The sequence below is a fragment of the Arachis stenosperma genome, chromosome 2 (assembly GCF_014773155.1).
Source record: "Arachis stenosperma cultivar V10309 chromosome 2, arast.V10309.gnm1.PFL2, whole genome shotgun sequence".
NCBI lineage: Eukaryota > Viridiplantae > Streptophyta > Magnoliopsida > Fabales > Fabaceae > Arachis > Arachis stenosperma.
In genome coordinates this window covers 13,019,951-13,041,919 of record NC_080378.1, presented here as the reverse complement: position 1 = coordinate 13,041,919, position 21,969 = coordinate 13,019,951, and the positions used below count along the sequence as shown (strand labels likewise).

At 32.0% G+C, this 21,969-nt stretch overlaps 2 protein-coding genes across 3 annotated transcripts; both read left to right on the top strand.

Annotated features, from left to right (window-relative positions):
* The first annotated feature begins 4,963 nt into the window (after nt 1–4,963).
* Nucleotides 4,964–7,814, top strand: LOC130961645 (2-methyl-6-phytyl-1,4-hydroquinone methyltransferase, chloroplastic). 2 transcript variants are annotated; one of them, XM_057887622.1, is made up of 4 exons: nt 4,964–5,094; nt 5,215–5,822; nt 6,348–6,654; nt 7,490–7,814. In XM_057887622.1, exons 2-4 carry the CDS (start codon nt 5,230–5,232, stop codon nt 7,643–7,645), a joined length of 1,056 nt encoding a protein of 351 aa, XP_057743605.1. In that variant the 5' UTR covers nt 4,964–5,094; nt 5,215–5,229; the 3' UTR covers nt 7,646–7,814. The 2 variants fall into 2 exon arrangements, with proteins under 2 accessions (XP_057743605.1, XP_057743604.1); XM_057887621.1 differs by having other exon boundaries at nt 4,991–5,094; nt 5,200–5,822.
* Nucleotides 7,815–13,393: 5,579 nt separating this feature from the next.
* Nucleotides 13,394–15,500, top strand: LOC130962122 (calmodulin-1-like). Its single transcript, XM_057888219.1, has 4 exons — nt 13,394–13,591; nt 14,074–14,231; nt 14,381–14,458; nt 15,078–15,500. Exons 1-4 carry the CDS (start codon nt 13,516–13,518, stop codon nt 15,210–15,212), a joined length of 447 nt encoding a protein of 148 aa, XP_057744202.1. The 5' UTR covers nt 13,394–13,515; the 3' UTR covers nt 15,213–15,500.
* The last annotated feature ends 6,469 nt before the right edge of the window (nt 15,501–21,969 follow it).

The window sequence follows — 21,969 nt, the reverse complement described above, 5'->3', positions numbered from 1 at the left end:
GGTGAAATGTTGAGATTTTGGGTTCTTTGATGTTATAGGACCCAACTCTCTTGAAGGAGAAGGTTAATCTTGTCTCCTTGGATCTTGGGTGTGGTAAGATTCTCAACCCTAGTGTAATTTATTGTTCTATGATGTTTGGGTATTGAGATGTTGTGTATGGGTATGATGATTGTGGCTTAGGTTGTGTATATGTGAATATTGGAGCTTGATTGGTGATTTTGAAAAGCTTGAAAAAGGGATTTGGTGGTGAAAAATCTGTTCTTGGAGGTGTTGAGGCCTTGAGAGCTTGTGGATAAGTGATTGGAAGTGCTCCGGTGGAGCTTGGGAAATTCGGCTAAGGTGTGGTTTCGGTTTTCCGTATCTAATATGTAATGTGGTAGGAAATACTTAGGCTAGAGGCCCTAAGATAGGCATTGAATGGTTGATGTTGTTGAATTGTTGATATATATGATGTGGTCATATATGTGATGATGATTAATGATGCCTTGGTGGTATGATGTATGAGGTATATGCATGTTGTGATATATGCTTGATGATTGATTATGGTTGAATTGTGGGTTGAACCATGTTTATGGTGAGTATGATGTTGATTGTGTACAATAATGATTTATTGGGATTGGTGTTGTTGGAATTGGCATGAGAAAGAGTATATGATATGTCAATATGTTTGAGTTTGAGCCACTTGGGTGAAGTGGGTTAAAGTGATGAGATAGTGATTTATAATTTGTGGTAAAGTGTCAATGTGTGAGTTGAGGAGGCTTGATGTTGAAATTGATGTATTTTGATTGATTTCAAAGAAAAGGGATGAAAATGGCATGTTTTGACTGATTTTGAAAAGAGCTGGAAATGGCTTGTTTTGAAAATGGCACTTTGTGGTTTTTTATGAAAAACATGGTTTTTGGGCATACTTTGGCGGGGTATAACTTGGACTACGGATCTCTGTTTTGTACCAAATCTTTTTAGAAATGAAATTGGATCCGGGATGTCCATGCCGTTTGAAGAACGGGTGAAAAATGATTTAAAATGAGGAAGTTATGTCCGTCGAAAAATTGGGGTCTAAATCTGTGAATTCTGCAGCTTTTAACTTAGAAAATTTTTAGCAGAATGACCCCTGGCGCGTACGGGCCGTTCTTCCCGAAAATGTCATCCACGCGTGCGCGTGATGTGCGCGGGCGCGCCGATTGTGCTGCACCCAATGCCCGGCCATTTTCCAGAGAGTTATGCCAGAACTGTGCCAGTGTTGTGCCTGGGGCACGAGAACACCCACGCGTACGCGTGGTTGACGCGTACGCGTCAATTGGCAAATTTTTAATCCACGCGTTAGCGTGCATGACGCTTGCGCGTCGATGAGTTTTGAGGCCATCCACGCGTGCGCGTGGAGTGCGCGTACGCGTGGCCCTGTTTTCATCCCAAAGTTAATTTTTGAGTTTTAAAAGTAAAATCTCATACTTCTAAGCCTCCGATCTCACCACTTATATCTTAAATCATTATGATATGTCTAGCTATGAGAAGAAAGGCTAGTGAATGTGGTAACTTGCGAGTGAAGCAAGGGAAAAGTGAATGATCAATGAGGATCATTGATGATTATGTGAGATGTGGAGGATGGTGGTGGAAGTGCTTGTATGCCATTGGCCGAAGGGCCGTAATTGTTTATGAATTGGTTGGTTCTGGATTGAACCGTGAGCCGGAATAGCTGTGTATGCTATGAATATTGGCTGGTTATGGATTTAACCGTGAGCCGGATGGCTGATATGGATGTTGATCCATGGATGAGAATTCATGCATGTTTATGCTGAATTATTGATAATTGTGATTTGCACTTCCACTATCGGAGATATGAGTTTCCCTGGGTAGTAGCAGTGGCTAGCCACCACGTGCTCCAGGTTGAGACTCGAAGCTCTTTTGACCCTATGTCATAAGTGTGGCCGGGCACTGTGAAAGACCCGGATGAGCTCGCCCCCGTAAATATTCACCAGTGAAGGTGATGGATATAGATCATGATTATGATCAAGTTTATGATGAGTATAACTCGAGTTGGGGATGCGTGACAGAGGGACAGTCCAATGGTTAACTGCCAGAACTTGTCGGGTTGGCTCTATAACCGACAGATAATATCATCAGCCACTAAGGACAGGCATTCATCATATGCATACTATGTGAATTGTTTGAGATTGCCTATTTGACTGCATATTACTTGCTAATTGTCTAAATGCCTTAACTGCTCCTATTTGTATATTCCTTGTTTGATATAACTGTGTTTGCTACTTTATACTCCTGCTGGTGGTTCGGAGGTCTGAAGGAATTAGAAAGGAAAGTATTAGTTAGACTGAAGAATCTTTAGTCGGATGCCCTTTCATGGTTTAGCCTGTTTATAAGCTTTGATATTATCTGGAGGAAGTTCTAGGATTGCCTTTGGCTTTCCTCCATTATTATGTATTATATATGTGGAAGCTGTTACCATGCTGGGGACCTCTGGTTCTCACCCGTGCGGATTTTGTGGTTTTCAGATGCAGGACGTGAGGTTTTCCGCTGAGGCATGCTGGAGACTTCTAGATTTGCGAAGATCCTTTGTTCTTGGGGCTATGTTTTGGTTTATATGTTTTGTTTAGATACCTTTATCTCCATTAAATAATACAAACTGTGATGACTCCTCTTATGGGAGATTTTGGAGAATAGGTTTTATATATTTGTGTCCCTTTGGGTTTCCTTTGGGGTTTTCCTTATTTTTATCACATGTATATATGTTATGCTCGGACCGGTTATCTTCGCAGCCGGATCTTGAGTCTTGATATTCCTGTTTTTGACACTCCTTTGTATATATATAATCTCGCGTTGGTTATCCTTGTTCGTTACGTTATCGATCGGAGTGTTGCGCTTTTGAGTTGCGATTTTTGTTTACCCCTTTTTCTACAAAGGCTCCTAGTTATAATCAATTATTCATACTACTATACGTACTAATTTTTATTTTAGAGGTCGTAATACCTTGCCATCACTGAATTATGACTTAAGCATAAGACTCTGTATGGTAGGGTGTTACAAGATTCTTTTCTGGTATCTGGTGGATTTGGCGTTCGAGGAATAACGAGATCTTTCATCCTCACGAGCCTTGGACCACAGACAAGGTGACTGTTATGGCTTTGTCCTTGGAAAAGGAGTTCCGAAATATTTTTGAGTTGCAATGACTATCTATCCCCTCCACCATTAGTGGCTCTTGGATTTCCCCCTCAGTGGGTACCTTTAAGATTAATTGTGATGCTAGCTATCCTGGCAATGGTACTCGGGTTGGTTTTGCTTGTGTTAGCAGAGATTGGAAGGAAAGCTGGCAACGAGGCTGTCTGAGAACAATTGAGAATCGTAGCATTTTGCAAGGAGAGTTGTTTGCTATTTGGAGAGCCTTTCTTTTATCATGGGACTCGGGGCAAAGATATATTATATGTGAGATAGACCGTGTGGAGGCCTTTACTATTGTCAATAATTTACAGGATTGCTCTGGTTTTATTAATCCTTTGGTGTTAAAAATCCGAGATATCATGTCTTGGAAATGGCGTGTGGATCTTCGATTGATCTTGAGAGATGCAAACACAGTAGTAGACATCATGGCAAAGACTGCAATAAGGACCCTTTCTCCCCAAGTGGAGTTTCCGTTGCCTTGGAAGGAGTTTGAGAGTAGTATTCAGTGGAACTGTCTTTCTTAAGCAGCTTTTTGTTTATTTTTTCTTTCTTAGTTGTTGTTTGTTTTCTTTTAAGTCACTAAAAAAAAATACTCAAATAAAGAATATATCCAAAGTAAAATGATAAGATCCATAAAAAATTATTTATCACCCCTATTTAAAATTGGCTTATAAAGTTTCTTGAAAATATTTGCTCAATAAAAAATCGAACTCCTCGTAAAAAAACTAACTTAATTTACATTCTATTAGGTTGGTTATAATATATAAGTAGTTTCAACTATCCTTCAATAAAATAAAGTTCATTGCCTTTTGTTAAACTCTTACGTCCATGTAATTAGAACCTGGATCATTGAATACAATGCGATGTGGTATTTGATGGATGTGGTGTATTATAAACAATGGCGGCAAAAAAAGAATCACAATGTAATGTTAGATGAAAAAATAAGCTTGAATGAGAACAATAATCAAATTATCAAAAAAATAATAGAATGGGTATATCAATAAAATATGATATAAATTATAACTTATATTTTAAAAGAATAATTTCAATAAAAAATAAAGAATGTATTCTTATTCTATGAAGTAGTCAAAGAAGGGAGTGGATCCTCTCCAGTGAATAAAAAACTGGATGGTGTGCAGTGTTTAATCTAACCATTCACCATTTTCTCTCTCTTATTTATTTCTGGTCCCACTATTAAAATCAAAGGTGAGAGATTGCACTGTATTTTGTCAAGTGTTGAAAAAACTGGAGAGGATCAATTTCCATCAAAGAAGAATAACAAACTAAAAAATTAAATAAATTTTTTTGCCTTTAAAATTTAGACTCATAAACCTTATATATGGTACTATATATAACCTTTAGTCGCAAAAAATTAATTATTGAAATTAATATCAATATCAATTTATCTGTTATTAATACGCACGTGCATAACAAAATTATTAAGTGTAAATATCATGTAAATGTTAATTATGTATGATTGACAATTATATTATAATTATTTTTTGATAGAATTATATTATAATTATTGTCAATTAAAATAATTAATAATTAATATAATTAAAATAATTAATAATTAAAATAATTGATAATTAGTATAATTATTTATTAAATATTAATTTTAAAAAAAATAAAAGAGAGGTGTTATTAACAATTTAACATAAATATCATATGATAACACCATCTGCTTCATCTGATACGTCCAGCACTTTGACAGCCATACGTGTCCGTTCCTGGTTGCCTCAATCTATCTCTATACCAACTTCATCCTTACCATATAATAATTCACCTTAAAATTTTAAATATATACTTATTTTCCTTCCTTTTTGTGTAGCTGAAAATTTGGCATTTGTCTGAGCATGACCTTGTGTCAAGGCTAAAGTTTCGTGCTCCTCTCTCATCCACCATCTTTCTCACGCCAAAAAGGTTTTCCCCTCTTTACTTAATTTAATTTAATTTAATTTAATTATTATTTTTCTGCTTCAAGTCTTCAACTAAACTTCACATTTTCCATTTGATTTCAATTTTCAGTCTTTGCAATTTCAGGTTCGTTCTTCAACAATGGCTTCATCAATGTTCAGTGGAACCGAAAGCCTCACACTTTTCAGTAGCAAAACCCCGAACGGTTTGTGCTTCAATGCTTCCAATTTTCACTCTAAAAGAATAGGTTTCAATTCTAGCACTACTAATTTCAATTTCAGTAATAAAGCTAGGGTTCGTCATAATAGTAATAGGATTGTTAGAACCATAGTACCAAAATGTAGTTTATCAGCTTCTAGGCCAACGTCACAACCTAGGTTCATTCAGCACAAAAAGGAAGCATTTTGGTTCTATAGGTTCCTTTCAATTGTGTATGACCATGTCATAAACCCTGGCCACTGGACTGAGGACATGAGAGATGAGGCACTTGAGCCTGCTGACCTAAGTGACAGGAACATGATTGTTGTTGATGTCGGTGGCGGCACCGGTTTCACCACATTGGGGATTGTTAAGCATGTGGATGCCAAGAATGTCACCATTCTTGACCAGTCCCCGCACCAGCTCGCCAAGGCCAAGCAGAAGGAGCCCTTGAAGGATTGCAAGATTATCGAAGGGGATGCCGAGGACCTCCCCTTTCGAACTGATTATGCCGACAGATATGTGTCTGCTGGAAGGTACTGCACTGCATGTTGTAAGCTTGTAAAGTGTTTGGATTAGCTCAGTTTCCCATCAAAACCACTTTCCACTTATATTTAAGGGGAGGCCGTTTGTTTCATTTTCTGAAAAAAAAAAAAAAGGTGACTCTACGAAAAAATCTGAAAAATGATCCTTCTGATAAGCTACTATTGTCAGCTTCTGCAAAAAAAAAAAAAAAAAAAACTTTGCATCTGGGTTATTTTATAAAATTTATTCAAATATTTGAAAACTGATCTTTTTTAGTTAACACTGAAAAGCTTCTATTGTGACGTTTCATCTGCAATTCATATAATTGAATATGATGAACTTCTATAAAGACCTATAATGTATGCCCTTCTTGATGATAAGTATGGATTAGTATGCTATAGTTGAATTGTTGTTATAATGTTATCAAGTGATCAATTTATTCTCTTGAAATATTTGAGGTTACTTTATGTTATGATACGAAGTAGCTTGTCTTAAAGAGGCAATGCTGATGATGTGCTGTTGTTTCTTGATCTTAGCATTGAGTACTGGCCGGATCCACAGCGCGGCATCAGGGAAGCATACAGGGTATTGAAACTTGGGGGCAAAGCATGTGTAATTGGTCCCGTCTACCCAACATTCTGGTTGTCACGATTCTTTGCTGATGTTTGGATGCTTTTCCCCAAGGAGGAAGAGTACATTGAGTGGTTTCAAAAGGCTGGATTCAAGGATGTCCAACTAAAACGGATTGGCCCAAAGTGGTATCGTGGTGTTCGGCGCCATGGCTTGATTATGGGTTGTTCAGTTACCGGTGTTAAGCCTGCATCTGGTGATTCTCCTTTGCAGGTATTTGTCATCTTGGCTTCTCAATCAATATCTTTGTCGATGTTTTCCGTTGTTTTCTTTGGGGATTTTGTTGTTACTTTAAACTGAGTTGTGGTTTGTATGAGTATCTATCTTGTTGACAGCTTCATGAATATCCGTTTGCGTAATTAACATGGTGTTCTGATTGATGTGATCTGCTGTTGTCCCCTCCATTTCTGGTTAACTTAATGAATTATCCAAGCATATAAAAGGAGAGACGAATGAGGAAAAAAGTAGAATTGGGATTTGAGAGCCACTTGGTTGCTCAACAATGACAAAAACCAAGACTTATCTCACTAGATGGAGTTGGCTATTTGAATCAACACCATGTGTTGATATACCTTCTCCGAAGGTTCATTCCGCCTAAACAAATTCAATGATCTTTTGTATAAACTCCCCTAATTCTCTCTCTCTCTCTAACCTGAATGCTCAAGGAGGTTTATTTTCTCTTCTCTCTTCTTTGTGATGTACTGCTGTTTTCTGAGTTTACAGTATATTATTGAGCTTCCAGGGTGACTTTGGTATTTACCCCCATACCAAACCCAATTGTTTTATGTTCTTTGAATAAACTAGATTTTCCAACCAAGCACATAAATTTTCAACTTTGTTTGCCACTGCTAGTGAAAACATTATTCAATGCTTGCTCATCTGTAGTATGATCCATCGATGGAACATCTTTAAGGGTAAAATGAATATGGTAATTGCTGTTGATAAAATGGTTGTGCATTTATATAATTTCTTAGCTTAGGTTGATAATAGGAAGTACTAATAACACAAGATACTAATGTGCACTTTGGTTTTCTATATTGTTTTGCAGCTTGGTCCAAAGGAAGAAGATGTGGAGAAGCCTGTTAATACCTTTGTGTTCTTATATCGTTTCCTTTTGGGTGCATTGGCAGCTACATGGTTTGTGTTGGTTCCTATTTACATGTGGCTCAAGGATCAAATTGTTCCCAAGGGTCAGCCAATCTAAGAGCCGTTTGTGGTTAGTTTCTATAAATAAAAAGTGGTAGTTTGAGATATTATCAATTTATCTGTTTTGTTTACATTTTTCATCAAATGAAAGATTAATACAGTTTGCCCAACGTCAACAATTAGTCATGTTAATTAATTGATTAACTAGTTGAGCTTAATTTCCATGATATGATAATGGGAGTACATAATGCAAAGCTTTCATTGTACGGGTTATTAAGAAACTTCATTTAAAAAAAAAAGACTATGAACAAATAAAAATAAGAAATTTAGTATTAAGGTCATCTAAAATATCTTATATTTTGAATAAGTCAGGGTTGTTGTATTGTACTTTTTTTTTAATTATAATACTTATCTATAGAGAGTGATGTAATGAGAATTATGTAAAAAATATACCATTAAAAAAGAGTAAATTACACTTAATTCTTTTGTGAAATTAGGTGACATTATACATAACTATTTGTTTATCATGTTTGTGTTTAAGACGGTTTTAGGGTGGAGAAAGTATCTTCGGGTCCCTTCAAAGACATGGACACTTTTATAATATAAAAAAGTGTGGGGTGTTGTTTTGTTAATACTATTTTTGTGAAAAAGTTTATTTAAACGTTTCGTAGATATAAGTTATTTTTTGACGAGTGTTCTAATAGTATTTGACAAAAAATAAATTATTGACAAAAAATTAAGATCTTTCAATTTATTTCTTAATTATATTTGGATTTGTAAAAAATTTTTGAAGATTCGTTAAAAAAAATAATTGGAACGAAGAACATAACAAAGAAACATTGTGATAGAATTTCTGTTAACAAAATAATTTTAGATTAGTATACTTTTTTATATATTAATTAAAGGGTTAATGTTCAAATTCATGAAAGATTATTTATTTTTAAAATATTTAATTACTCTATTAGTTCTTTTAGTTTAATTAAATTTTTAATTAGATTTTTATATTTTTTGAGTTTTTATTTTTAATTTTATAATTAGGTTTTTTTCATATAAAAAATATTAAAAATTAACATAATATTTTTCTCAAAATACATGTAGTGAAACATTTAGTTAGGTTTTTAATTATGAATATTTTTAATTTGTAAAAAAATATTTAGTTAATTTTAATTTTTTTTTTACATTATGAATGCCTTAATTATAAAACTAAAAGTAGTGTAAGAACTTAATTAAAAAGAAAAAAATGTAATAAAAGTATAAAGACCAATAGAATAATTAAACCTTTTTTAAATTGGTCCTCTAAATATTAAATTAGTCATATTAGTTTTTAAAAGATACAACTAAAAGTCAAATTGATCATTCTGTCAATTAGATGATGACGTATTACATTAAATAACACGTTACGAGTAATACTATATATCCAAGTCTTTTTATGAACTAAATCCAATCAAGTTAAACAATAAGACTTGAAATAGTAATGCTATCTATAATTAATTTTTATTAATGTTAGACTAACTTGGTTAACAAGAACACTTGGATGTGTAACATTATTCGTTAAATTAATCCCTAAAAATATATACATGAGTCATTTTCGTTCCTAAAATTTTAAAAATTAAACAAATTAGTCATTAATATTTTTTCTTCATAATCTTAAATTTATGTTTTTTTAATTCTATAAATTTTAGTCTCATTTATTATACCTTATCAAATAAAATTATCTTCACATAAAATAATACAAAATTATTTTCTCATTATATTCTTAGATTTGACATTTTCAAATTTTAGCTTTTTATAGTGAACATTTTTTTATTTAAATGATTGTATCAAATAATTGCTAAAATTTTAGTCTTTTGAAATTTTCTCTTTGAACTATAAAACAACAAATGTGCACTTTAATATATTATGGAGTTTGCTAATTTCTTTAAATTTAAACCAATAATATTTTTATAATTCAAAAAAAGTTTAAAAAATTAAAATTTTAAAATAATTACTATATTTATTTTGTCAAATTAAAAAAAATACAAATAAATATAACAAGGCAAACAAATTATTCAGTATAACTCGCAAATAAATATAACAACGCAATAAAAATATTCATCAGAGTTATACTTCTAAAAAAAAGTTATACAAAAAAAATTCATTCATAAAACCTTTTCTTTGGGACTTTGAATGCCAATGTATAGACTACAAATAAAGAATGTAGGCCTACAAATCATGCTTGCTTGCCTTAATTATAAGAGATCCATTTGCTGTTATAAAATATTTTGGGTCACAATACAAAACACACATAAATACTGTATGGTTGCAATACTAACCACAATTTAGGAATCTTATCATTGGGTCCTTAAAGAACCACAAAATTCTTTTCCCACCATAGACAAATCCTTGTATTAACCTCTCTTTAGTGTCAACAATTTACAAAAAATAAGTTATCAAATGTTATGTAACTTTAATCTTACATATAATTAGTGTAATATTTATTATACCTTCTTTTATTATTTTTTTTGTTACAAGAATGTCACCTATAATAGTGTAATTTAATTTAAATTTATTAAAAAATATTAATATGGTCCAGCATGAAATTGGTATTTTTTTAGGTGAGCATGGAATTAGCAATTGAAGTGGGAAAGGAAGACATTTGAATCAAATTTGCATTACAATGTGTGGAAGAAAGTTTGGTCAATCAAGTTGGGCCATAACGAACCCAATTCATTATGGCACATTGCCATCTAACACTGAAAGTTCAGTGCACTCTTGTCACTTGCTATATGGACCAGGCCTGCCTAAAATGTTTGCTTTCTGGGAACCCTACCAACATTCACATAGGTAACCAAGTTGGGTTGGTCTAATAATTAGTTTATTAAGCAAGTGGTGTCGAAAATTTGAATTTTGCTTTGTGCATACAATAATTTATTAACTAATGACAAATCCTTAATGGAACTCAATACTATAACGAATCAGTCATTGACTTGCCGGATTGAAAAATACCGTGATAACAAAAATAGAAAAAAACATTCACACGGGGTAATCATTGGCTCCGGATAGAAGCTATATGAATGTTTCAAATGTTAATGCATTTTGGAATGTGAACGCTTTGCACGCAAGATCTTAGCCTAGTGTAATAGATACATTTGGATTCCAGACTTGACTGAGATTAGAGATCGTCTAATTCATCTTTCTGATAAAAAAAAATGCTAATACATTTTAAAAATAAAGTAGAAAGTGTAGTATTTTTAAGAAAATAATACGTTATTAGGGATAATAAATAAATTAATAGGCTTTCGATTTTACCTAACAAAAATAATTAGCCTGATTAATGTTATTCTTTTAAGTTTGAACCATTAGTATAAAATATAATAAATAAAAAATTAACATTTATTTAATTAATAAATAATATAAATATTCTTTACTTAATAAAAAATATTTAAGGATAAACCATATTTTTCATCTAGTAAAAAAAATGCAATTAACGTCAACAAGAATTAATCATGAGGTGCATAGCCGGGGAATTTAAAATTTTAGTGGTGTTTTTAGAGAGAGGGATATGGTCACATTTGTCGGTAAATGTATTCCTTGGGAAAAAAAAAAGACAAAAATTACTTAAAAAGAACTAATTCACAATTCTTGTTTATTTACTATATTCTTCTATCATCACTGAAATCAGTTATTAAAATTAATTATTAATAAAAAATATATATTAAATATAAAATATATATTAAAAATAAATTAAATTATACAACATAAATATAAGATAATTAATTTAATAATTAATTTTTAATATGTAAATAGTATTTTAATGTAGATAAATCGAAAACAATTGCTCTAGTATTTTTTTTCCTGAAATTATAAAATAAATTATCATTTTCTTATATATTATTTTATAAAATAACTGGTTACTAAAAATATTTGTACGTATAACAGTATCGTATTATATAATAAATAAATTTTACACATTTTTATTATATAAAATAATTACACATTTAATCAATTTAAACATACTTAAAGTTGGGACAAAAATAAGTTTTTGAAACATGAATTTACACGAGTATTTATCAGGTTTAATAATCCCATCAAAATGAAAATGATCCGATCAATAAATTAATTATTTAGAATTTATCTCAAACATAATATTTTATTATCAAATAAAAAAAAAGAGTAATTTATTTTTTAATTTTGCTCGGGTATAATACCGGAACAAATATTGTAGCTACCCTCAGAGACCTGCAGAGAGAAAGAACACAAATTAATTACTCCAAACCGCACCAATGGAATTTTCAACAAGTTATGAACCAGGAAAAAAAAGCAAAATCTTCAACATGAAAACTTTGTTTTTTTGGTCAACAACTTATAACGTACCTGAAATAACAAAAGTGTCAACCAACCATTTGGGGTTAAGGTTAGAATAGAATGCACGTGTTCAAATATGACAGTTGTTGGTTAATTTTTACTAAATTTTTGAGTGTTCTGAAATGTCCTATAATTCAAAGTTTAATGTTTAATTCAACAAATACACGGATAGAAAAGTGTTAATAAATGGTATAAGAGCTAAAGGGTTTTTTTTTTTTTTTTTAGTTTCCATTATTCTAGATTATCTATTACCTACTCCATTTGTTTCCAATTACAATTAATGTGTGTTTGTTTTGGTAGGTCAATGAAAGTAACCTGTGCCTAAATAAATGTTTAATTTAGTTTATGCATAAGAATTAGGAAAATCATTTTAAATATATTAGATAATTCAGTTAATTATACAAAAGAAGTGCACTTTTTATTTTTGATATTGGAGTAGTAATGATATTTTTTTGAAATGTGAACCGATGAAGTATTATTCTCAAATATAGAACTATTTAATTAGTGAAGTAAAAATCAGACCGTTTGATTTGTGAGAGGTATAGAAATTGGACCATCCAATCTGTGAGAGATACGAAAATTGAATCAAGAGATTTCTGTTAAAAAAATTTGAAGTACAAAAATCAAACCTTTTGATTTATATACATTTCACACTTTTGAAAAACAAAAAAAAAAATTAAATGTTAGAATATATCACTACTTTTACTTCCATAAAAAAAAAGGCCACAAAAGTGTTGCATTTATTTATTAAAATTTGTATATTTGTTTTCTCTTTCTATTTGTCTTTTTGCTTTAGTATTTAACAAGATTACTAGTAGAAAAAATTATGTTGCTTAGCTTTTTCAAATAAAAAATGCTCAATCAACATAAAAATTAAGTCATAAAATTAATTGTCATATATTTTCATACATGTTATTTTACAAAGTAATGAATTGTTAGAATAATTAAATATTTTATAACATAATAATCAATACTGTTATGATAGAATAAACATATTTTAATTTATAGCAATATAATCATTTTTTCTTATAAATACCAAATATGTATTTTTATAATAGGTTAATAGGTGATTAAATTTTTGTGTCCACTAAACATAATTAATTTTAAATAGGCACTTATTTAGAAAGAAAAAAAAGGTATTGAATTGTATCGGTATACTTTGTTCAAAGAAGTAAAAGCAATAGAAAGAAAATTAAAAGACTAACAAACGATTTAATGATTTAGATAGATAGGAATAATGAAATCCGATATAATTGAAAGTTTTCAACGATTTAATAGAGGACTCAAGACTTGTGGATTCTGGAAGTTTTCTCCACTTTGATTTATGATTTCTCCATCATGAGCGTGTGTTGACAGTTTGACTAATCAATGAATTGAAGGAACAAACAGAAAAATAAAAAATAAAAATTGCCACTTTCAGCTATAAAAGCACAAAGGACTGAAGGAGACAAAGAAAACAGCATCATAAGACATAAGACAAACATTTTTTCTCTCTCACCCCAACAACCAATTCATACTATTAGAGAATTTTCAAGCTACTATATATATACTTCAGTTTTTGTACCTTCAACAACAAGAAATTAAATGGCAACTTCATTAACAGAAGATCAGATTGCCAAATTTCGGGAAGCTTTTTCTGTAATTGACAAGGACTCTGATGGTGAGTTCTTTTGTGCATTTTAATTAGAGTTTAATTTTGATGCACTGATAGTATAAAATGTTTTACACAGTCGCAAATGACCATTCATGCAGTCAATGTAAAAGGTAGTTATTTTTGTTAATGTGACATTATGTAATTGGATATACATGTAAAATGATTTTACACTGACAATGCATTAAAATTAAATTCTTTTAATTATAGTGTTCCTTAACCATCACCTTCGAATTCAATTCTTCCTAAAAGATAAAAATAGAGTTTGCTTATTTGACAAGGTTGTCTATTTTATATGTCTCTACAGTATAGATTAGTCATTAGGCTTTCGATTTAATAGAACAAACGAACAAAATTATATTGAATGTTCACATTATTGTTTAATATGCACCAATTATATATGTTCTTATTAATTAATTATCATGTTGCCTTTAAATATTATGGTTCAATTTTATGCTGACATTATTCTTATTAATTGATGTCTTATATAGGATTCATTACTTTGGAAGAGCTTATAGCAATTTTACAACAATTAGATGGAAATTCAACAAAAGAAGAAGTCCAAGAAATGATTAGTGAAGCTGATATTGATGCAAATGGGATAATAAATTTTGAAGAGTTCTTGACTTTTATGGGAAGGAAAATCAAGGTTAGAAAAACTATATACATTGAGGAATTGCTTATTAATTAGGCCACCAAGTTTGAACTTTGAGCATTTTCTTCTCTTTTTTTTAAAAAAAAATATTTGAAGTATTTGCTTGAGACTAATAATGATGTTATTGTCAATTATTGTAACAGGAAAATCAGGCTGAGGAGTTAAAAGATGCATTTAAAGTGTTTGATAGAAATAATGATGGATACATATCAGCCACTGAGGTAAATAATAATGTGCCATGCATTCCTGATCAATTTGTAATGGAATTTCTTTTTAATGTGAAAGTCTTACACACTAAATATTGTTAGTGAAAATTTAATCTAATAGCATACTATGTCTTTTAAATTTTTCTCTTTTGTAATAGCAAACAATAATCTAAGCTAGCATTTGTTTTTAAAGATGGAGAATGAGATTAGAGGATTAGAATTTAGTATTGTGTTTAGTGATTAGATCTAAAACTAAAATTTTAGTATTGAGACACAAAATTTCAGTCTCTTTAATATTTTTTAGAAAATAAAGACACAAAAAATTAAAATCTTTTAGAACAGAGAGACTGAAACTTTAATAATATTTCTTCTAAAAAATATCTTCATCTAACATTTCAAATTTTATATCTATCATTCAATCTTCATATTTATCTTAAATTAAACATGATATTGAGATATAACTCAATTCAATACCTTTTACGCCAAATATAGTATAAAAACTTAATTTAGTCTCTGTCTCCTAATCTCAGCTTTCAAATGTAATCTAAAGGACATTTTTCTTTTCAATTCTAACTTATGAATTAACCATGACTAGAAAGAGCTAATTTTATTTATTTATTTTATGTATTTTTAGCTAAGACATGTGATGATGAAAATGGGAGAGAGGCTAACAGATGAAGAAGCTGAAGAAATGATAAGAGAGGCAGATTTGGATGGTGATGGTCAAGTCAGCTATGAAGAATTTGCAAGAATGATGTTGCTCAATTGAGGCTATTAACATGCATTATTAATTTAATTTATTTTGTATTTAGTCTAATCATTTTCATTTTCATTTGTATAATTTTTATGACTTATTCAAGCCTGAACATAACTTATGTTTTTGTTACACTACATAAGGAAAATACTATACACGTGAGTTGGAGACTTTCACCTAAGTCAAAGATAATGTAAAGTCAACCTAGTTTGGTCTTTGGTGATGTAACTTAGCTTGGTGAGATTAAGGTCAAAGACTTTGATTTATTTGTCTTTGAATATGTAAAACTAACCTTCATAAATACTTAACCTTATTTATAGTCTTCATCTAACAAAGTTGCTTCCTTTTACTTCAATTCACCTCCTCCACTTATAAAGGAATCCAAAATACTTAGGTAAACCCAAATTTTATAGGTAATTATGTGAAATTATAGGTATAAAAGGATAAAATATCTTTTTTATTTTTGAAATTTGTTAAAAATTTTAAAAATATTTATAAATTTTATTTTATTTTAATTTTATTCAAGAAGTATTTGATTTGCATCAAATATATTTTTCACAATTAATTTTTCAAAAATTTTAAGATCAATTCACCAAAAATTTTACAAGAATACAACTATCAACACACATAAACCAGATATAGTTGTCATATATTATTATTGGATTAGTTTTAAATTTTCTAAAAATTTAGTTGTCAAAGTATATTTGATACAAATTGAAAATTTTTAAAATAAAATTGAAACAAAATAAAATTTAAAAATATTTTTAAAATTTTTTACGGGAGTAATTCTCCACATCCAAAAAATTTTATATCCTCCTCTCAAATTCACCTCTTTTTTTATTATTTTTCAATTTGGTTACCGTCATCACCAATATCTTTTCCTCTTCCACCTCCTCTTTCTATTGGAATTTCATCTCCTCCTTCCTTTTCATCCTTCTCCTCCATCATCATCATCATAATCATCATCGTTATCCTTATTGTCTTCTTCTAATACATATCGTCGTTATCGTTGTCATTATCGTTATCACCGTATTCGATTTTAATAGACAATTTTCAATTCATTCAAGACGCAAGTATTTCTAAATTCGAATTTATATAATGGACAATTTTTGATTTATTTGGTATTATACAATAATTTCATTTTGATAATATTTTCGGTTCATTCGAAAAACAGGTATTTCTAAATTTGAATTTATATAATAAATCATTTTCGATTCATTTAGTATTATACAATAGTTTCGTTTTGATAATATTTTCGGTTCATTCGATCAAAACAGAGAATCGGAATTAATAAAAATGTTAGTAAAATGTTGGTGTTGTTGGTGATGACAATAATAGCGATGGAAGAAGAAAAAGAAAATGAAGAGATAAAAAAATTCAAATAAAAAAAGAAACAGGAGGAAGAAGAGGAGATGGATGTGATGGTGACGATGACGATAATAAAAGAAGATGAATAAAAAGGAGAAGGAGAAGAAGAAGGAGGAGAAAAAAGAAGAAAAAGAAGAAAAAACAATCGAAGTCCAACGGCGTAAACTAAATGACTTGAATGAACTTGGATGTAAAATTACTTAGATGTGTAACGAATCTCTAAACTAACAAAAAATATATTTTATCCTATATAAAAAATTAAAAAAATTGAGAATTCTAAACTATTCTCATAATTATTCTCCTAATTCTAAATAAATAGAAGTTTATACTTTTGTTATTTTTCTGTTGGTAACATATTACCATTAAAATGAGAGTTGACAAATTTTACCTCACATACTATACTAGCAATTAATTAGCAATGACATGTTCGAATGACTAACTTGAACCAAATGAGTCAAGTGTATTGGATGAGATTTATTTACTTTTTGGTATTTAAGGGTGAGAATCTTCAAGTCATGTGATATTGTGAAGGATATGGAAAAAGAATTTGAATAAAAAATATAGATATAAGTTAAAAGTGATAAAACAAATTAAATTAGGGCCCTGCTACACATACAAGTAAAAAGACCGTACAAGTTTTACAAGTTATCAGCCCAAACTTTATTAATACGCACACTAACTCATTTTGAATGGAGCGTAACTACACGCGCCCCACTCAAACGGTTCCTCTTCGTCTTCTTCTTCCTCTTCGTCTTCTTCCTCTTCCTCTTCCTCTTCCTCTTCCTCTTCTTCTTCTTCTTCTTCGTTTTTTTTCGATTTTCATGGTTTCTGAAATTCTTCTTCTTTTCCTTTTCTTTCGTTTCTGCACGTTCTTCTTCCTCGTTTTCTTCTTCTTCTTCTTCATTTACGTCTTTTCTCTCTGTTTTCTCTTTTTTTTTTTTCAATTTTTCATGGTAAAATCGTTTTTGAAGAAGAAGAAGCAGCAGAAGATGAGGAGGAGAAAGAGAAAGAGTTCTGAATTATGCATAAGATGTACTTCAACGAATTTTGGGTGTATTTTCTTAAATCCTTTGGGTGTATTTTCTGTAACCCTTTGGGTGTATTCTATAATCGTTTGGGTGAATTCTTGTAACCGTTTGGATGTATTTTCTGTAATCCTTTGGGTGTATTTCTGTAATCATTTGGGTGTATTTGAGTGATATCTGATATCTATGGGTGTATCTGACTCATATCTATGGGTGTATTTTTCATTTCAGAAAAAATGGCAAGCATTACAGAAATACACCCAAACGTTTACATAAAATACACCCAAGAGATTACAGAAATACACCCAAACGGTTACAGGAATTCACCCAAACGATTATAGAAATACACCCAAAAGATTACAGAAAATACACACAAAGGATTTAAGAAAATACACCCAAAATCATGCATAATTCAGAACTCTTTCTCTTTCTCCTCCTCATCTTCTACTACTTCTTCTTCTTCAAAAACGATTTCAGAGCTTGATGTCAAAAAATAATAGAAATCGAGAATAACGAAAAAAGAAAACAGAGAGAAAAACACGTAAATGAAGAAGAAGAACAGAAAGAGAAAGAAGAACGTGTAGCAAAAAGAAGAAGAAGAAGGAGAAAGAGAAGACAAGAAATGTACCTTGAATAATATTTCTTCGTTTTTTCTAGTGATTTTGATGAAGGAAAAAGAGAAAACGAAAAGAGGAGAAGAAATTTCAATAAAAAAAGAGGGAGGAAGAGAAGAAAAAGAGACACAGAGAAAGAAGAAGAAGAAAAAGAAGAAGAGGAGGAGGAGGAAGAGAAAGAGGAAGAGGAAGAAGAAGAGGAAGCACGGAGAAAGAAAAAGAAGAAAAAGAGGCACAAAAAAAACGTGAAACGACATGAATAAAGCGCGTGTAAGTGACGTAGGAGTTGCAACACGTTTTGGTGGATTAGGCATTAATAAACTTGTAATAGTTACAAGCCCTAATCGCTTGTATACTGAGCTTTTCCCATTAAATTAATATTATATAAATGTCTCTTAAAACAAGGGTATATGCATAACTAAACCAAATCATCTCAAAATTACATGAATTTTTCAAAATAAAAATTGTTACGTTAAGGTCTCATGCACATATTGAAAGAGCCTAACAGCGGAAACGACACAAATGTCCAACACAAGAACAATATGGAAGCACTCACAACGCAATATGGCAGCAACTATAACAAGCAAATATAGCAAGTAAAGCAATAACAAGAACACACCGAGATTTTAACGTGGAAAACCCCCTCAATGTGAGAGGTAAAAATCACGGGTCGTCCAGACCAATGAAATAGCTCCACTATAATCAAATGAGGTACAAGAGAGTCTCAAACAAAGCACAAAAACATGCATATAACCAGCCAAAACATCAATGCACCAAAGCTCACAAATAATAGGCAAGAAGATGAAATATACCCAAAAAACAGAGCTGATGTCGAAGCCAATTTCTCCCTCTGCAGATCTCCAATTAAAATCTCCACCGTTCAGAATGAAGACTGTGAAGAATCTACAGTTCAAATTTCACGTCGATCCAACGGTGAAAGAATGAGAAACTGCCGTTCCAAGATTGCTGCTCTGTGTAAAAACGGGAAACCTAATTTCTCTCTTGCGAAACCAATTTCTCCTACTGCAAACCTCCAATCAACATCTCCACCGATCAGAATGAAGAACAAGATGATAGGAACACGCAGTTTAAATTTCAAGCCGATCCAACGGTGAACAACTGAGAAACTGCCATTTGAAATTTGCTACTTTGGACAAAAACGAAAATTCTGTTTTTCCCTTTCTTTCTCTCTTTTGTGGCTACTCTCTATCACTCTCAATGACACTCAAAAACTGATTAGGGTTGTGGCACAATGGGTGCAAGAGACACCCTCAAAATGTTGGGCTTGGGCCTCACAAAGGAGAGAAAAAACCCAACAAATCTCCCCATTCTCGACTAGGTGGAGGCCCTCGCCATTCCGGCGATCAAACAACATGTTTCAAACTTTTCTCTTGACAATGCTTTTGTCATCATATCAGCACCATTGTCATCAGTATGAACTTTCTCAAGTTCCAACAACTTGGAATCTAACACATCCCGTATCCAATGATACCTAACATCGATATGTTTAGATCTTGGATGAAAAGTAGAATTCTTGGCAAGATGAATAGCACTTTGGCTATCACACAACAAGACATAACGGTCTTGCTTAAAACCAAGCGCTGCAAGAAACTTCTTCATCCACAACAACTCTTTACATGCTTCAGTTGCTGCAATAAACTCTGCCTCTGTGGTAGAAAGTGCAACACACTTCTGTAGCCTTGACTGCCATGAAATAGCTCCCCCTGCAAACTTGACCAAATAACCTGAAGTAGACTTTCGAGAATCAATATCTCCTGCCATGTCTGCATCAGTAAAGCCAACTAGCAAAGGTTTCTCACCACCAAAACTCAAAACTCAAGTTAGTTGTACCTTTGAGATATCTCATAATCCATTTAACAGCATTCCAATGTTCTTTACCTGGATTAGAGAGAAAACGACTCACAGTACCAACCGCATGAGCAATGTCTGGTCTAGTACACACCATAGCATACATCAAGCTTCCAACAGCTGAGGCATAAGGAATTTCATCCATTGCTTGTTTCTCCTCATCAGTGGTTGGACACTGCTTGGTACTCAACTTAAAATGAGGAGCAAAAGAACTAGCAACACATTTGGCATCATTCATGCCAAACCTTTGAAGCACTTTCTTTATGTACTTCTCCTGTGACAAATAAAGCTTCTTGGAATCTCTATAACGAGTAATAGTCATGCCCAAAATTTGTTTGGCAGGACCCAAGTCCTTCATAGCAAAGAACTTGCTCAACTGTTTCTTCAACTCATTAATCCTCAAAGCATTCTTGCCCACAATCAAAATATCATCCACATAAAAGCAAAAGAATGATAAAATCATCATCAGAAAATTTTTGCACAAATACACAATGATCTGAAGTTGTCTTACGGTAACCATGCTTCTCCATAACAGATTCAAACTTCTTGTACCACTGTCTTGGAGCTTGCTTCAACCCATAAAAACTCTTCTTAAGCTTGCACACAAAATCTTCCTTTCCTTTAACAACAAAGTCCTCCGGTTGCTCCATGTAGATCTCCTTATCTAAATCACCATGAAGAAAAGCGGTCTTCACATCCATTTGCTCAATCTCCAAATCAAGAGATGCTGCTAATCCAAGCACAGCACGAATGGATGACATCCTCACAACAGGAGAAAAGATCTCCTCATAATCAACACCTTTTCTCTGGCTAAAACCTCTAACAACCAATCTAGCCTTATACCGAGGCTTAGAATTGCGTTCTTCATTCTTGATTCTGAATACCCATTTGTTCTTCAAAACTCGCATACCCTTCGGTAGCTTCACCAACTCATAGGTATCATTCTCAAGCAAGGACTTCATTTCTTCTTGCATAGCTTCAAGCCATTGAGCTTTGCTTTCATCTTCAATAGCCTCTCCAAAGCATTCAGGTTCTTCCCCATCAGTCAACAAAACAAACTCATGTGGAGAATACCTTGACGAAGGCTTTCTCTCTCTTGTAGACCTTCTAAGTGCATTTGCAGGAATTTCTAAAGCTGGTTCTTCATCTTGATCATCATCACCAACTTCATCAAGTATCGGATCAACTGTTCCATCTTCACCTGCACTTGTATCATGCTCATTATTTTGAGCTTCAATTCTACCATCTTCTACCATAGGCATAGAGGGAGTAATATCCAATTCAGAAAAATCATCACTAGGCTGAACCATTGGCTTCTCCGCATGATCAACATCCTTCAATGTTTGGTCTTCAACAAAGACAACATCTCTACTCCGAATCACCTTCTTGTTAACAGGATCATAAAACCTGTAACCAAACTCATCCATGCCATAGCCAATAAAATACACTGCCTAGTCTTTACATCAAGCTTAGATCTCTCATCTTTGGGAATATGAACAAAAGCTTTACATCCAAAGACTCTTAAATGATCATAAGAAACATCTTTACCTGACCATACCTTCTCTGGCACTTCAAATTGCAAGGGAACACATGGTGTCCGGTTCAAGACATGAACAACAGTGCTCAAAGCTTCACCCCAAAAAGATTTTGCCAATCCAGATTGTGACAACAAGCACCTAACTCTTTCAACCAATGTTCTGTTCATCCTTTCAGCCAAGCCATTCAACTGAGGAGTCTTCGGAGGAGTCTTCTGATGTCTTATACCATACTCTTTACAATAAGCATCAAATGGACCTGAGTACTCACCACCATTGTCAGTACGAATGCATTTCAACTTCTTCCCAGTTTCTCTTTCAACAGAAGCTTGAAATTGCTTGAACACATTCAAAACTTGAT

Bases quoted from the DNA above. Each gene is read 5' to 3' on its own strand.
- LOC130961645 (XM_057887622.1), top strand. From the start codon at position 5,230: ATGGCTTCATCAATGTTCAGTGGAACCGAAAGCCTCACACTTTTCAGT. The intron at 5,823-6,347 runs GTACTGCACTGC...TCTTGATCTTAG, and splicing joins AGATATGTGTCTGCTGGAAG to CATTGAGTACTGGCCGGATC. The intron at 6,655-7,489 runs GTATTTGTCATC...ATTGTTTTGCAG, and splicing joins CTGGTGATTCTCCTTTGCAG to CTTGGTCCAAAGGAAGAAGA.
- LOC130962122 (XM_057888219.1), top strand. From the start codon at position 13,516: ATGGCAACTTCATTAACAGAAGATCAGATTGCCAAATTTCGGGAAGCT. The intron at 13,592-14,073 runs GTGAGTTCTTTT...TGTCTTATATAG, and splicing joins AATTGACAAGGACTCTGATG to GATTCATTACTTTGGAAGAG. The intron at 14,459-15,077 runs GTAAATAATAAT...ATGTATTTTTAG, and splicing joins GATACATATCAGCCACTGAG to CTAAGACATGTGATGATGAA.